Source organism: Anser brachyrhynchus (genome assembly GCF_964034855.1).
Source record: "Anser brachyrhynchus genome assembly, chromosome: 5".
NCBI lineage: Eukaryota > Metazoa > Chordata > Aves > Anseriformes > Anatidae > Anser > Anser brachyrhynchus.
In genome coordinates this window covers 49,632,213-49,648,390 of record NC_137699.1, presented here as the reverse complement: position 1 = coordinate 49,648,390, position 16,178 = coordinate 49,632,213, and the positions used below count along the sequence as shown (strand labels likewise).

Below are 16,178 nucleotides of genomic sequence, written 5' to 3'. Positions count from 1 at the left end.
CTGCATGGCTCAGTCTGAACTTTAAGTGGTCAATGTTACATGGACGTTACTCACATCATAAACAACCAACATGATCTATATTATAGGGAGCTAAACTTTAAATGCTGAGTGCTCGGTACTGTTGGAAAAGCCAAATTTTTGACAATTAAAAGAATCAGTTATCACTGTTTTTGAATGAGTGAATATTACATTAAATTTACAGACACAATAGCTATAGCATAATATTTGGTATATCATTTGAAGGGTATGTAATTTTATCCTTAAATATTTTCAAGGAGGAGTTATTTCAAATGCATTGTTCAATTTGAGAAACAATTTAAAGTGTATTTCAGGTAAATAAAATTGCCTAGTGTCTTGTATTTTGTCATTACGGCTGTCTTTCTGATGGCATTCTGTAGCTTCCATTACCTTAGCACAGCATTTCAGTCTAACGCATGCAACTTCATTACATTTTTCTGAGACAAAAGAGTATTTTTAGTCCAACTCCATGAATGAGGCCTGTGACACTGAGTTAGATCAGAACCACCAAGTTTAGGGTTAAATCTGGACTAATACAGAATTTGAGCAAATAAGTCTAAAGAAAGGATCCAGCGAGTCTCCACCAGTAGTTACCCATCCCTGGAGACAGCAGGAATTCAGCACCTCCCTGTTTACCTTGCAGGTTCCCCGGGCAATTTCACCTGGGGGAAAGCAGCAGCTAGCTTCTACCTGAGCATTGCCGCTTTCCAGTAGCAGGGCGGAACAGTATTAAAATCTGCCAAAGGCCCTAGAGAGGCTAGATCCATTAGGTATGCTCAAAGTACTCCTTACACATCTCAGTAAGGCTGAGTTCAGCATAAGCCATAGTTGCTGTGGCCATTTTAATTAAAAAAGCTAAACTTAGATCCTTCAATTCCCAGAATATTGCTCTCATTTCACCGGATGCTAGTTCAAGACAGTACCACCTCTCCCTGCAGCAAAGGGTACGGACCGTAACTATCCCAACTACAGACCCAAAGTTGATTCATGCAACAGAACAGTTCTGCATCTTTGCACATTTACTAGTAAGCCAGTCCAAACGGAGGGAAAAAGTACTGCAAGCAAGACAAAACAGCTCTACAGTTACCAACCTGCTCCACCAGAACTGCTAATTTTTAAACACGTTTTCTCTTACAGTCAGAGACTTTTGCTCTTTCTCTCTCCCCCTCCTCAGTATCTCCTTGTGTTTAGCATGAGAGACTCTGTGGCAAGGGCAACTCACCCTGACCTACCTGAGGTAGGCGTCAAAATAACAAACCTTTTGTGTTCAGGAGCCCTCACCAACTTCTCAGGGAGTGCTGCAAGCATGATTTGGGTTTAAAGGCCTACAGCATTCCAAAAAGAAGATACAGTTTTTCAAAAAACATGGCAGAAAGTTTTCTGTAACTTCTCTCCTAAGTGTCAAGATGTCCATGTACCTAAGGATCCACTTAATGAGACTGCCAGTCATCTAACTCCACCTGAGGTCCAGAGAACCAAGAACCTTTACTTCAAGGATTTCACTGAGAATCTGTCTATATTTTTAAGTATTAAGGTCCTTAAAATCCCCTTACCACCCCATTTTCCCTCTTCTGTTCAAACGAATTTTCCTTATCGATTTTAATGAGAATGGAATAAAGTTATTTTTTAATAATACATCTAGTTACTTCACTAACAGAGAAACAATTTCTATCATTAGGGTTATAAACCACACTACGATAGTATTTTGCTTTATTAAGATGCCGATGTCAGTTCCATAACTTTGGAGGTACAGAAATAGGTTAACAATTTTATGTGTGGCGGACACACAGCGCTTTTGGACCACATGCAACACTTGCTACCATTTTCTGGCACTTTTCCACAGGCTAAGGAGAGCAAAGAACCTCAAGCACAGAGATTTACAGTTTCTGTTTTACCACCCAAAGTCATCTACCATGATTCAAGGTACTTCTATGCAAAAGGTAGCACAAGAAGATTGCCTGGAAGTAATTCATTTTCATAATCTCCCTCTCTGAGAGGGAAACAAATCAAGCCATGGCTACTTTGCTTTCCACTGGCCAAATTAGTTTCACTGTGATGTTTCTGAGAAGTACAACACATGAATTTTAAACCGGTTGTAAAAGTCCACAGAAACACAGTTTAGCATCTTCTGTCTGTACTGATTTAAGCACTCTTCTCAAACAGCAGCAAAAATAGTTTTGAGATGTCCTTTCCCTTCGCTCCCCTCCTTCCTCCCACTTATCTAGCCCCTCTCTAAGCATTTTGATGACACAGGCATATTTCAGTACTTATCTATAAAACCGAGCATGTCCATGTGTCTGCTATGTAATTAGTAGGGGAAATGACACCTGGCTGCAAACTGGGATTTTTTATTATTATTATTTAATGTCAGAACAGAGATTCACTATTTATAGTGATGAATAAGCTTTGCAGGCTACTATGCAGTCCTGCTGTGAAAGAAAAACGGTTACACAACAAATTATTCCAAAATTAAGAGGAAACTTTTTTTCCCCTCTCTCATTTGTAAGTTGCATTGCTAACATGAATTAAGAATAATGTCCCTGAGAATGCCAAAAAAAGGGTATTTCTCTCACTGGAATTAAGATTTTAATGCTTTGCTTTTGATCTGAATTACACAGTATTCTTTAAATCCAAGAGCACAAAATTCCAGACTTCCGTAAATAACCTGGGGCTTGCTAGCACAAATCTGTCAACTAACAAATCCCTCTTCATCTCTCCAAAGGCTGCATTTCTAAAGGTCATTAGATGGTCAGCTCACACACTAGCTATGCAGATCATGTAAATATAGGAGACAGACAAACATAAAAACTCTCCCCCCCATTTTAGGTAACAATTCTTAAGAATGTCAGGACAAAAAAAACGCAGCTGAGGGCAACTAATGTACACTACTGATAAAACACTGATACACATGGTAAATACACACATTTCCTCTCAAACTTCTAGATATTACTAGCGTTAGTCACACTGGTTTCAAGCTATTGGTAACTTGAGTCACCACTTACTTTCACTCAGGGCTGTCTTGTGACTGTATTTTCAGCTTCACTGTGAGAAGTTAGATGGATATTGACTCCTTTGACTCAGTCAAGGCAGTTCTTGCCATTTTTACCATGCTCTTACTGCCACTAGCCTGACTTGTGTCTGTACAAAGCGAAACTCAAATGGCACCATGCTCCATCACATTGGGCTAGAGCGAGGAGTTAATGAGGATCACTAAAAACCCGTTCAATGCACTTACTTGTATTCTGATGCACGTTTCTTTCATGGGTCTGTCCTTAAACACCAGCAGAGAAACCCTAGCTCCTGCTAGATGAAGCAGGCCAATGCTGCATTTGCTATGTGGCTTAGTGGCTTAGAAAGAGCCAGTAGGGTCACACCACTGAATTATTTTGAAAGAAAACAAACGACAACAACAACAAAACTCAAACCCCTTGATTCCTGCATAATTTTTTGATTCCCTGTTTTGCCTGAACACAGGCTGAAACGTGAATGATTTTTACCAATCAATACTCAAGGCAGTGGAAATGTCCCAGTCCAAGAAAGGACCAACAACTTTGATTTCAGTGTAATTACATTTAATTTTTAGACTCTTGTATAAATGTGGTACTGAATCAAAATGCTTGCTCAAGTCAACCAAGTGAAATCATGAATCTACTACAAGTATACTTTAAAATCTGCCTTTCAGACTAAAGTGAACTCACTTCAGTCTTGGATAGCCTAACAAACTTCCAGTTCTTGACAACTTCATCCTGGGACAAAAACAGATCCTCAGGGACTGCTGTCTGCCTGTGTCCTGTTACTGCCACTGCACAAGTCCACCCCATAGTCTCACTTTCCAAAATGTGGACAAAAAAAAAAGATGCCAATCAATCAAGTGAAAAATTAATCCAAACACCGAAAGTAAATAAATATAAATCTCTAAATCCAGACATACATTTAGAAGATTAACTTTGAGAGATAGGACTATTTCTGTAATACTGAAGTGCAATCATGTATGTGAGGGTCATTTCACTTTAGCAGAGATGTCACTCCAGCCTGTCCTCAACACTACGTGGGAGGTTTACACTAATCAGCTTTTTCTGAAGTGTAAATTCTAGTGCCACATCAATAGCTGTTACACAACAGCAAGAAATACTAGCTGTGCTGATTTTACAAAAGCCAGCCTGTCCCTGTTTTCAAGCATTGGAATCAACAGATATTTCCCCATAAAAAATAATTTTAGATCATAAAGTTCAGTGATTTAGAGAAGAACAAATAAATAAAATGATGCATTATGATTTACAAAGCCAGAGCTATTTTACAGTTAGCGTTAACTTTTGGCAGGCCTAGAAAAAAAAAAAAAAGGAAGAAGAAAAAAGGGGGGCAGAAATTTTAAAGATTTTTATCTCCACTATATACCTCACACAACAGTATGATTGTTCTCATAGTTTTATTTCTGTGTTTCATTCTTTATGTATCGGTGAGTCAACTTTTTCCCAGAAGAGAGAGGGAGCACACTCCTTTCCCAAGTTTGTTTCAAAGAGAATCAAACAATCTGAAGCATTTTCTCATAAAACATAGACCACGCAGCTCACCAGCCAGCAAAGCCAAATTCCTGTTCTTGGCTTCTGTTACTTTGCAGTGGTAAAGCTGCCTGGCACTCACAGCAGCCTCTGAAGGAGCACACGTGGAATTTAAGCCTTTTAAATTCTAAGAAAGTCTTTCAGCTAACAGAGTCCTTTTCTAAATCAAACAGGAGAAAAAAAAAGAGGGGGGGAGTCAGACACGTCTCATCAAAACACACACGTATTCACACGCTGGACTTCAGGGGGAATCAAAACATAGTGTAACTCCGGTTAATCTCATAATTGCAAGAGGCTTTTATCCATGGCTGTTAAATAACACGATCCAAGTTGCCTCTCCAAGATTAAGTGCATAAAGTCACTCTGCAACTAAAATAGCAAGTCACGGAAGGGTTTGCTATGCCGTTTACATTAAGAAGAGAAAGACCGTTTTTTAGTAATTACCCTTATAAAAGAATGACTACTGTGTCTTTAACACACAAAGGTATTACTACCAGATATAAATGCACTCATTGTAAACATAATGACTGTAAAACTTTGAATTTTTTACTCCTGTAAATACCTAATTTGATGCACTATTCTAGAACATGCAATCCATTTGTTTTTCCCCATATTAAAGATACCTTTCCTCCTTTTTCTGCCTGTAAAATTACATATTTAGGATAAAAAAATACATATCAGAGCAATGAACTGAATAATTTGAGGGTAAGAGACAAATGCTTCCCTGACAAGCTACACCATGTTTACATTCACTCTAGATCAGACACTACAACGTGGCACCTAAGTAGGTGTCAGTCTGCCATTAAGGAATCCAGGATCATCTTCATTCTCTCCGAAGAGAAAGGCTTAGTATTATAAAGATGCTTTTCATGGTCAGAGCCCAAGCTAACTGGGTAATATTTGTAAAAGGGATAAAGGGATCTAGGTTCCCAACTGGAATTCAATTAATTTTTTTGCTCCCTGGGAAAGAAAAAAAAAATTTGCTTTGTGGAGTGAAGGAATATAGGCAGAGTCACAGAGAGCAGTCACTGCTGCAGCCACAGCTGGAACTGAGGATTTCCTGGTCCCCATGCCATGCTGAAGCACTGGATCTGGTCTTCTGCAGTAAATAAGACAAATAAGCAGAAAACCATCTTCATTTACTACAGGGATGGAAGCTAGTTTTCTATTAATATATATATATATATATATATATACACAAGAATCTACTTGTTATAACAATGAGCAAGACTCTGGTTTGGGGTCAGGTCTGTAGACCCTCCAGAATCACAGGATATCATCCCCTACCACAGCCTGAGCAAAGTGAGATGCCACAAGGCTAAGCTCTGTAGCTCTGACAGGCACAGAGCCAAGGCTGTCAAACAGCCATTTTCCACCCTGTGCTTTGGATGCAGGAGGTCCTCACCTCTTCCACAAGCCTTCAGATGTGCTTAGTCAGTCTCCATAGCTGAAAACCCTTTGAAGAAGGGTAGATTTGACCCACAGATCCCAGCTGGGTCCCTGTCAAGGAGAATCTGGCAGAGGCGGTGCAATGTCTCCCCCTCAGAGCTGCTCAGCAGTGCTCAGCTCTCGTAGTCTGATCCGGAGTCAGCAACGTGGTAGGACCAGAGCACTTGGAAGCAGTTACTGGGTGGAAGGGCAGGATTCTAGTTGTGAAGAGGCTCATTTTTTCCTTAAGAAGCACATAACACATGCATCACTACTCCCATCCCATCTGCAGTCTCATCCCAGAAGACCAGTGCTGCCAGTGGTATTTACATAGCATTCAGCCCTGCAGGGGCAGGAATGGACGACAAAACATTGAATTTTGAAATTGTTCAACAAAACCAAAAGATTCTACAAATAATTTAATGCTGTCCGCAAAATATGAACACTTTCAAAGCCACTGAGCTTGTAGAAACAGCACTTTTTAAGACCCAGAAGAGTTTGTATGAACACAGCAACTGTTGTTTTTTCAATTTAACTTCTCTTCTGCATGTACAAATCGGTCTTCTGCAGTCATCTGTAGGTACCAGCTAGTGAAGCAGGTACTAAGTAAAGAGAGAATTTCACAAGTAGATGTTTAGCAGAGACCTAATTATTCTTTAGCCAGTCTGCAATTTTTAAAAGCAAACTTTTTAAAGTCAAGATTGCATTGTTTCAAAAGCAGTTATAAATACATCTTTCAACATCAGCAAACTGTGCTCGCTGTGCAACCTCCAAGACTACATGAAGAACAACAGTATTTTTACCATCAGCCCCCCTTAGCTCATTAGAAAGGCAAACTTTGAGTCGGGTGGGAACAGACTGTGCCACACGCAGCAGGTGAATCAAGTTGACTTCCCTTTACCAGTCTGTTGTCTTGCAGAGAAAGCAACCCAGCTCCAACCTTTAATTACCTAAGCAGTACTTACTAAACTTAGTTGCCCTGAATATCCACAGATTAAAGCAGTTCTGGAGATGATCCCAGATAGTCGTTCCAAGTAAGAACTCTCCTATCAGGTGCTGTCACACTAATCAACCCTGGTAGACCAAATAACCACAGTAAACACATACAGAATTTAAAGAAAACATAACTCACTTCAAATCTGAATTACTTTTACTTGTTCTCGTTCCACACTCAGCTACAGACAATACAATTGATACAGTTGATATTTAATGCAGTCTCTCTCTCAAAGTGTTACCAACCTGTTTTCCCTCTTCCACAAAATATCGCCCAGTGGTACAACCATAAATACAAGCAGCTTCCCTTGTCACTATTTTCTTTCTCTGTCTCCTTCTCAGGATCCAGGTTGATCCTTTCAGCTTGAAAACCACTTGCAGGCATCTCCGTGGACAGCAGCTGTAGTCCTTCTCACTCCCATGTCAGAACAACTGAAAAGATCTACATGTTCCAAGGATCATCTGTTGGTCCTTCTCCCTTTAATGGGAGGAGAAGGGGAAACAGCTGAATGCTGCCTTACACAGCAATTACCAACTGGTGGGACTGGCTGGGCAATGCTAAAACTTCACTTCCCTGAGGCAAGCTGGATACTTCATTTGACAACCTTTGGGTATCACCATAAACCAAAACCATTCAGTGTACCAAGGCTGGTCGAGGCACATCCTTGCCCCATTGATACCAGTACTGGTATGGTGTAGCTGGTAACGGTGCCCCTTCTTTTTGACTTTGTAAAAACATACAAGGCGGGGGGATCTCTGTTCTGAAAAGTTTTGTTTCTCGTGAAAAAAAATGTACAATAGAGGAGTCAAATGACGATGAGCTGATCAGGAAGGATGGCAGAGAGATGATGGTGGTAACAACAAAAGTTCCCTGCTCAATTAATTTAGTATGGCTGCAATTTAAGGGTAAAAAAAAAAAATGCAGCTTAGCTACTGACCCTCTCTGCAGACTTTGGGTGACTCACTTTGCCTTTTTCCTTCTTTTTCCTGTTCCTCGTCCATTTCCTTGTGTGCTCTTTGGGACCACCACTGCATCTCAACAAGGACAGGCAACACTACAGCTCTAGAGGGACCCTCCTCTTCTTTCTCCACCCTAAACTGGCAGATCCTCTGCTCCTGACTAAAATAGGACTAATGACTATGCCAGCTCTGACTTGTTCCCAGTGTAGCCAAACCTGGCGGGCTGATCTCCTGAGAGCACTATGGTACTCACGGCTCATGAGCAGAGATTCAAAAAAGGAAAGAATTACAGCCTTCCAGATAGTTTCTTTCACATACTGATCTGTGAGGGGCAGCACAGAGACAGTAAGAAAAGGCAAATGGACACTGGGAATTCATCTCAGTGTTTGAGTGCAGGTAAAGGAAGCAGAGAAAGGCTAGCAGTGACAGGGAAGGGGAAGCCCTGTGAAAAGCCTAAGGTGAGAAAAAGCCTTACAATTTTAGGCTACAGCAGAAGCCAAAGATTCTGACAAAAGATTTAAAGAAATGCAACACAAGCAGGCTAGGAATGCAACCCTTATGAAGGCATGGAAAGTGCTTGAACAGAAATGGTTCTCACCAAAGAATAATTATGTTCAGAGAATTAATCCAGAAACAGCATCTCACCGTCCAGCAACAAATCTGCAGGGCAGAACCTCTTCTGCTGTAGCTGCCGTGGCTGCAATGACACTGTGGAGTTAAGGCAGTGTACAGCAGCACAGATATGCTCCCAGATGCCTTAATGAACAATGCCTCCCTCTCTTCGGGAGTCTGTATTTTGGGCTAGGAACTCAAAATTCAAAGCACATGCTGATTCACAACAAATGAAAAAAAAAAATAAATCTATTTTTTCCCATTTCAGCCTCTCTGAGCTTCTAAACACAGTTTCATTCATTTTAACTTCACCATTCCCAAAGCTGAGAAATTTCCCACCATCTGTGAATCCTTACATCTCGCTGTTCAAAGGTTGAAATCCCTCCACACAATAGATCCAGTCACGTTACCCTCAACCCACTGAACAAGTGACTGCATCATATCCAAGAAAAATAAAAAGTCATCAGGTGTCAGCAATCTCTGAGAATAGCCCAAAAAGCAAGCATGGGTGGAAACTGAACAGGCAAAGTCTAAATCTTTTGTGTTGGCAGGAAGGATGGAGGCACATTGGCCACCGTTCCCCTGCACGGGTAGAGAATGTCACTCTTAAAATCATTAATCCAGCACCTGTCATTAACACGAAACCATTAACTTAATGTTGTAAAAAAGGCAACAATTGAGCAAGCAGATAGACACAGCCTGCATCCTACCTGAAGTGTCTGCTCTGCTGTACTTCACCTTATCAGCAGAGTCCCAGCAGGAATGAATTTGACTCACACTTTCTAAGGCTAATATGTTTTCTACTATAACGTCTTCAATGTCTGTCAACTTTAAAGAATAAAGGAAACCATCACTCTTTATTGCCTGAGGGGTTTGCCTTGCTACAGAACAGGAGTGATGCCAGTTTAATTGTCAGCAGGTTCATGGAATATTTTCAGCCTGCTAAGGTGGATAACCACGTCTAGTAATGGATACGGTGACAGAAATGTAGACAAAAATTATGTAACTTCTGATAAAATAATTCAATTAATGAGGGTTCTTGTCAAAAATATTAGCAGAACAAAGTTTAAAAATTACTGTAATGAAATTGCACACCATGCCTAAGTATATTTTTAAATCAGTCATTTTGGCCCTTGAAACAAACGCTGAGGTTCAGAGACACAACTGAGGCTCAGGAAGGTCTGGTTTGGGTGGAGCTTTCTACATCACTTCGTACCTAGGTGCTCCCACTAGTACAGGCTCTGAAAATGCATGCCCAACCCATGGAAAAAAAAAAAAAAAAGAATATAAACTGTGAATGTTTCCAGTTTTATGTGCCAAACACAAGGCTAAAGTGTAGCCCTTCTGTAACTCAAGCTCTTTTTAGAGCCTCCTGTTGCTTTTCATTCTGGAATCCTTGCCCAGCCCAAACCAAACTTCTCACTGCACTTTCACTTCTCTTACCCCTTTTATCACTTTCTCTACTTACTGGTTCCCAGGGCCAGCCTCCTTGCCCTGCTATTGCCAGGATTCTCCCATGGTTCATTATCCAAATTCAGCCTCCTTCCACTCTTGATTTTGCATCCCTTTCACCTATTCTCCAACTCCAGTCCCCAGCTCTGGATAACCTTAATTTTCCTACCACTCAACTCTAAATCCCAAGTTTCTCTATCCCTCTTGAAACTTCTGGTGACTATTTTCTACCTGCATCTCCTTTCCACAATTCACTTCCCTGCAGCCCAGCTCTGTTCTTGTCCAGTTTCACCTGAATGCTCCACGTTGTGTGGTCCAAGCTACGGACCATGAGACGCTGAAAGCACAGACCGCATCTTTGCTCTCCGCGGTGTTCTACAACTCACGGGACTAAAAGCAAACTCACCAAAGGTAGATGCTTCAGAAACTTCAGGTAGCCTCAAAAGTGACTCAGAAGAACTTCAAAGCTGGTAATTTTGAGTTTTAGTCTACAATTATGTATGCATCAGTGACATAACAAGTGGCTCTTTGAGGGGAAGAAAATGGGGTTGCTTGTTTGGTTGCTTTTTATACAGCTTAAAGGCTGTTTAAAATTTATCAAGTTGGCCACACAAAAGCACTCACACTTCTCTTTTACATTTCCTATTAAAATAGCAATCCGTGTGAAGCAAACACTCACCATAACAGCTTCAAATGCTTTAAGTCTGCCAAAACTACAAGCAATTCAAGCAAGTTCTTGCAATGGGACATGTCAGCTTGCCTAAAATTGGCTACAAACCACTGCCATCTAAGCATGGCTGGTGCCCACTTACATCTTCTAACGAAAAACATTCTCTTTTCTTTCTTTACAGTCAATTAAATTACGCTAGCAAGTAATGAAGCCAGTGTTTTAACATCTAACAATGCAGTGTCTCCTAAAGGCCAACCCCCAGGGTATGGATTAATGCTCACACAGACTGATTTGCAGTGCCTTTCCAACCCATCTCCTCCAAGACTCGAGCACGGTGTGGTGATAACTGTGCATGACACGAGGTAAGAGAGCAGCTTTTTCTGTCTCAGCTGCAGTACATGGCAAGACATCACAGACAGTAAGGTGAAAAGTAAGGAGTGAAAAGGAAACTGCTGTAGATGAGGATGGGTAAATTTAAACATGCCTTTTACACCAACAGCAAGATTTTCTGTGGGTGGAAAACAGAGCAGATTTCCACATAGAAAGGTCTGTCTGCATGGTCATACGAGTGAGAAACAGATCCAAATACACATGCATAGTCCCACATTAAGGGTGAGATATTCAGCGACACCACGGAGACCTGGCTGTACCAGTCTTGTTAACTTCGACTTTGAAATCTCCAAGTCAGGATTTCAAATATGTTCCAAGTGAAATGTAACTCCTGTATTCTTTGTATGGACTATACCAGATCATAGGAAAACAGAGGTCAGATTAATCCAACCTTCTGCTCAAACATCATCTTCACTTCAAGCCTACTTCTTTGTTTCAGAGAAAAAACACACCTTGTAAAAATTATAATCCAAAGTCTGCTTTAACTGGAGCAAAACCAACTGTAAAAAAAAATGAATGACGTGAAATAAAGATTATAGCAGGTAACATCTTAATTAGGTTTAAGAATATACAGTAATAAATTAATTTGTATTTCATTTTGCTTCATTTGCTCTTGTTTACTACATCTCTAACTGGCATTTTAGTCAGACACTTACTTGCTGTGTGGTAAACTACTTCCTGCAAATTTGGCGCCTAGACCTGGGGAAATGGATAAATTACCCTGGAGTTCGTTTTCTGCTCTCAGCTCTCCAGGGGATGCCGCTGGCAGGTTAAGCCAAGCACAGAGAGATGTTTGTCTCAGTTCTTTCAACCAGTTTGGATGTCAGTATTAATACACTGCTATAAAATGAGCAGCTCAGAGAGAAGGTTGGTTATTTTTGAAATTTCAGCTTCAAACAAAGCATATTTCCTAACCTGGTTCACAAAAAAAAATTAAAATCCTAATTAACTTCAATGACATCCACCTGCCGGCCCTTCAAATACTCACATCGATAAGCCGGGCAAAGAGTGTGAGAAGTTCAACCTAAATGTAGGTGTGAATTCTGAACAGGAGACCCTGGGAGCCACACATGGAAAACTTGCCATTACACGTTTGTCATTTGCCCTCAACTCGTCCACTTAAAGTGGTTTCAAATCATCACACATCTATCTCCCCCTGCAAACAGAAACCATCCAAATGAGATCACAATCAATAAAGTTTACTGCTCAGCATCTACAGGGACAAGAGTGAGTCTAGCAACTTTTTTTTTTAATCAAAACAAAAACAAAGCAAAGAAACCTTACAAGCATATGACAATTGGCTACAGAAATAAGTGATATGCCAGCTGGTTAGTAACTCTTCCACTACATAAATACATGCATCTGTGCACGTGTACGTACACATTTGCTGGACATTGCACCTATATATCTGAATACCATATTCATATGAGCAAATAAGATTTTTTTTTTAAAACTTTCCTCATTTTCATTTTCTTTTAGACCAACACAAGACTAGAATATTTAAGGCTGATAAATTTCCTGTTCTTTCTTTATTCACATAAAACATGTGAATAAAGAAATATTTTAAGTCAAAATGTATACACTATCAGTGAATCTATCACACCACAACAGCTGCATATTTTCTATGCATCAGGGCAGAGAAAAAGTCTGACTAACTATGAAAGGCTGGGGAGGAATATTTGCAAATAACACTGTTATTGTCTGTATTACCTCAGTCAGATGTAGTCTTGCTGTGCTAGGCACTGTGTGAATGCACAGTGAAAGAACCTTCAGGTCATGCTGAGCTTACCAATTTGTACTGCTCATGAAACAAGGGGTTACAGTGAAATTATTAGAAATACCACCTTAAAAATGAGGGTCTAAGACACCTATCCCTGTTACAAAATGGAATTTTGATCTAGTGAAGATCGTGAGCAAATTGGTTAAAAGAAATATATATTATCACATTGTTTAAAAAAATACTTAGCACAGAATGACATATTCTACCAGCAATGAAAGTATGTTTAGAACAGCATTTAATACACAGAGTTTATGATCTTACACGCTAAGGAGTCTATAAGGATTAAGAAAAAAATGACAAATCCCACATATTGAGAATGATGCATCTAACTAAGCACTACTTTTTATTAAAAAAAATTGAGGGAAAACAATGCTTCCTATAGTGTCTTGACTATGACTGTACACGAAGTAGCTTTTTTCTGTCATTTTGGAAAATTACTTGGAAGAGTCAGTCTTGTCTCCTCTAGTCAGTGAGAACACCATCATTGATTTTTGCAGAAAAAGTAACAGGCTCTTGTATTCTCTACGGTACGTAGAGACTTCTGGAGTTTCTCTACAATGCATCACATTCTACATGAGTCCCCGAGGTTTGAGTAACTAGCAGTGTAAAATATACACAGACTTAATGACTTTTGATCCCGACTCTGAACTCAAGTTACACACATGCTGCTGGGAAACACACTTCATTTCGCTGTAGAGGACTGATTCTTTTTCTCTCACTGCAGGAACAGAAAGCATTGCTACAATGTGCCTTTTAATTCTAAAGTAAAAAGGCAGCATGACTCAGAAAGAAATGCTAACCTCTGCCTTTCCCCCAACCCACAATTCATCATTACCCACCGATAACAATAGGAGGAGCACACTGGAACCAAATCCCCAGTTGCTTAAAATCAATGCCGGTCATGAACTGTCCGTGGCTGACAAACCCCTGGACAGGAAAGCCCACAGACTCTTCCAGTTTCAAGGCAGCCCACTGACTAGTGTCGGAAGACTGCAACAGAAATTTCTAATTCACAGCAAGTCATTAAAGCATTCTCTGTGATGTATACAGAGATGACCTGAGAACATTCACAATGGAAAGGAGCCCAGGCGAGTTGTTACTAGCCTAGCATGATCCAGCACAGCCACGAGGCTACAAACACCGCAGCACCCGGTCACCCCTGCTCACGGCCGCTCTCGAAGCGTTACTCAGAGTTCTGGAAGACACGGAGATCGTGGGAACATCTTGAAACAAGAGGCGAGCCACAGGAGCAGGGGAGCTATAAATCTGACTCGCTGGGCAGATGGCACCGCAAGCTAGTGAGCTGATGGCAGATGGAACCGGGAGTTTGGGTAAGGCAAAAAAATTGGTTGCAAACTAATGAGATCTGTGAAGACACTAACGAGGACGACTCTCCCTTTCTGATCACTTTGCTTTAAGTCAGGGTCAGCTGAAGGGTCAGGGTCAGAGCCTTTTGCCTTACAGTTCATGCCCGCTGTCATGGCACTGGCCACCACCAGCTGTACCTTTTCACAGCAGAGGAGCTTCCAACAGGGAGTTTCAAGCCAGAATCTTTAATGGCAAATTGCTATACAGCACACTAACTTCGCTCTTAGTCCAGATGAGAACTGGGGTTGGCTTGGTGCTCACGAGTGCTCCATCTCCTTCCTGCAGCTGACCTACAGTTCTGTCGTTGCCCTTATGGGATCAGTAGGACCTATAGCTGCCTAGGACTGCAGAACAGTTACCATCTGAAAAAGCATGTAGCATCCTTTAAGATATTCATGAATATCAGTCCCTCTAGCCTCCAAATGTCAGACAAACCTTTCCCCTCTAGTTCTATATTACTAACAAATAAATTGCTACCTTCTCCCCGTCCTCCTTCCTTCTTTACATACAAACACACACAAACACATCCACACGTATATTTTTTCCCTTTCCTTCATCAGAGCATTGGGGTTCTTATTTAGAGCAACACTGCAAAGACTTCAAAGGTTTTTTTTTATTCTGATACAATAGCCTCAGAAGTATTAATAACGTTTCCAGAAGAATACGATACAAAATCATCTACTCCTGTAAATGAGACAATCTCATACAGCGTAGGCCATCTGAGCTTCTAGCAGACAGCAGTTTCCAAAGGCTTCTAACATTACTACCAGAGGCTTATGGAGTTTTTTTCCCCCAAGATGTATTCAACCAAGGATGAGCATTTCTTACCACTGTCATGAACTGCAAGGCTTTCATGGTCTTATAAACTTCTATAGCTGCAACTTCTGACAACTGGGGATTTTTTTTATTTGCATGTAAGCAAGAAAAGGGGATGAAGTGGTAAATAAATTAACTTTGTTGAAAGCCTTTGGGAAAAGAGAAGTAAAGCTGCAGACTTGTGTGGGAAGCTAATAAAAAGGGAGCACAGCAACAGCACTGCAATGACACAAAGGATTAACAGGCTCTCAGCAAGAACTTGCATTCCCCAAGGTATGAAGTTCTTGTATCCTAAACACATATAGAGAAACATCCACGTAACACAAGGAAACTGCTATATACCACACACACACCCATGCATCTGTAGAGCCCCTAGTGCTTAAAGCAGGTACAAAAATGGCATAGGTAAGAATAAGTACTTCCTACAAGGGAGCCCATACAGAGCACCATATTCATACAACATATATATGCCTAATAACTGTCTGTTCTTAAGATGAAAAATAAAATCAACAACCAGACTTTTAAAATGTTTGACAACACATTCCTGAGATTTTCATTAAATTTAGAAGGGTGGTTTTCTGGGATGAGTGAAAGTTTGCTTGTTCCAACTGAAAACCCACATTTTCCCACCAATTTTCCACGTGATCTCAATCAAGTCTCTTAGCCTGTCACTTCACTTGGTCTCTTAGCCAAGTCACTTAGCCTGTGACTACTTTCCCCAGATGTAGTCACAGGGTTACGCAAGCCGCTTTATCACGGAGATGAGCTATTCTACTTGTTCCTTTTTGATAGGTTTTAGGTCACTGTACCTTCTTCTCATCACACTGCAAATCTCTATCTCCAGCTACCAGACAGGAACCAAAAAGAAAAAAAAATCTGCAGAAGTTACTACTGAGCAATAACAATCGTGGGTTCTTACAAACCCATTCTTGTCCAACAAGCATCAGTTTCATTAGTTTTCAGATGTTCCCCTTATTTGTAGCTATCTTACATCTCGGCACTCTCGCAGCATCTAAATCCCCCTTCAGCTGCAGAAGATCCAAAGAGATAAGCTGTACATAGCTACAGAATAACAGGAAGTGACTAAAAATGCCACAATTGCAATCCTGTGACACGTCTGATCTGTAAATCT

The 16,178-nt window shown here is 40.6% G+C and overlaps 1 protein-coding gene across 15 annotated transcripts in view; it reads right to left on the bottom strand.

Moving 5' to 3' along the window:
• The window catches only part of SLC24A4 (solute carrier family 24 member 4), a 119,067-nt gene that overhangs the window by 77,031 nt on the left and 25,858 nt on the right, over nt 1-16,178 (bottom strand). For 2 of the 15 annotated variants that reach the window (XM_080594208.1, XM_080594209.1), the window contains exons 1-2: nt 7,245-7,384; nt 6,971-7,079 (exon numbers count right to left, since the gene is read on the bottom strand). The exons of 10 other annotated variants lie outside the window; for them this stretch is intronic. Coding sequence is in view for 1 of the 5 variants with exons in the window: in XM_080594217.1 (XP_080450343.1) it covers nt 7,245-7,383 (139 nt within the window). In the remaining 4 variants the exon portion in view is untranslated. Of the gene's footprint in view, nt 1-5,982; nt 6,349-6,970; nt 7,080-7,244; nt 12,963-16,178 lie in introns of those variants that run through there. 3 more of the 15 variants (XM_080594207.1, XM_080594217.1, XM_080594211.1) reach the window with 3 other exon arrangements.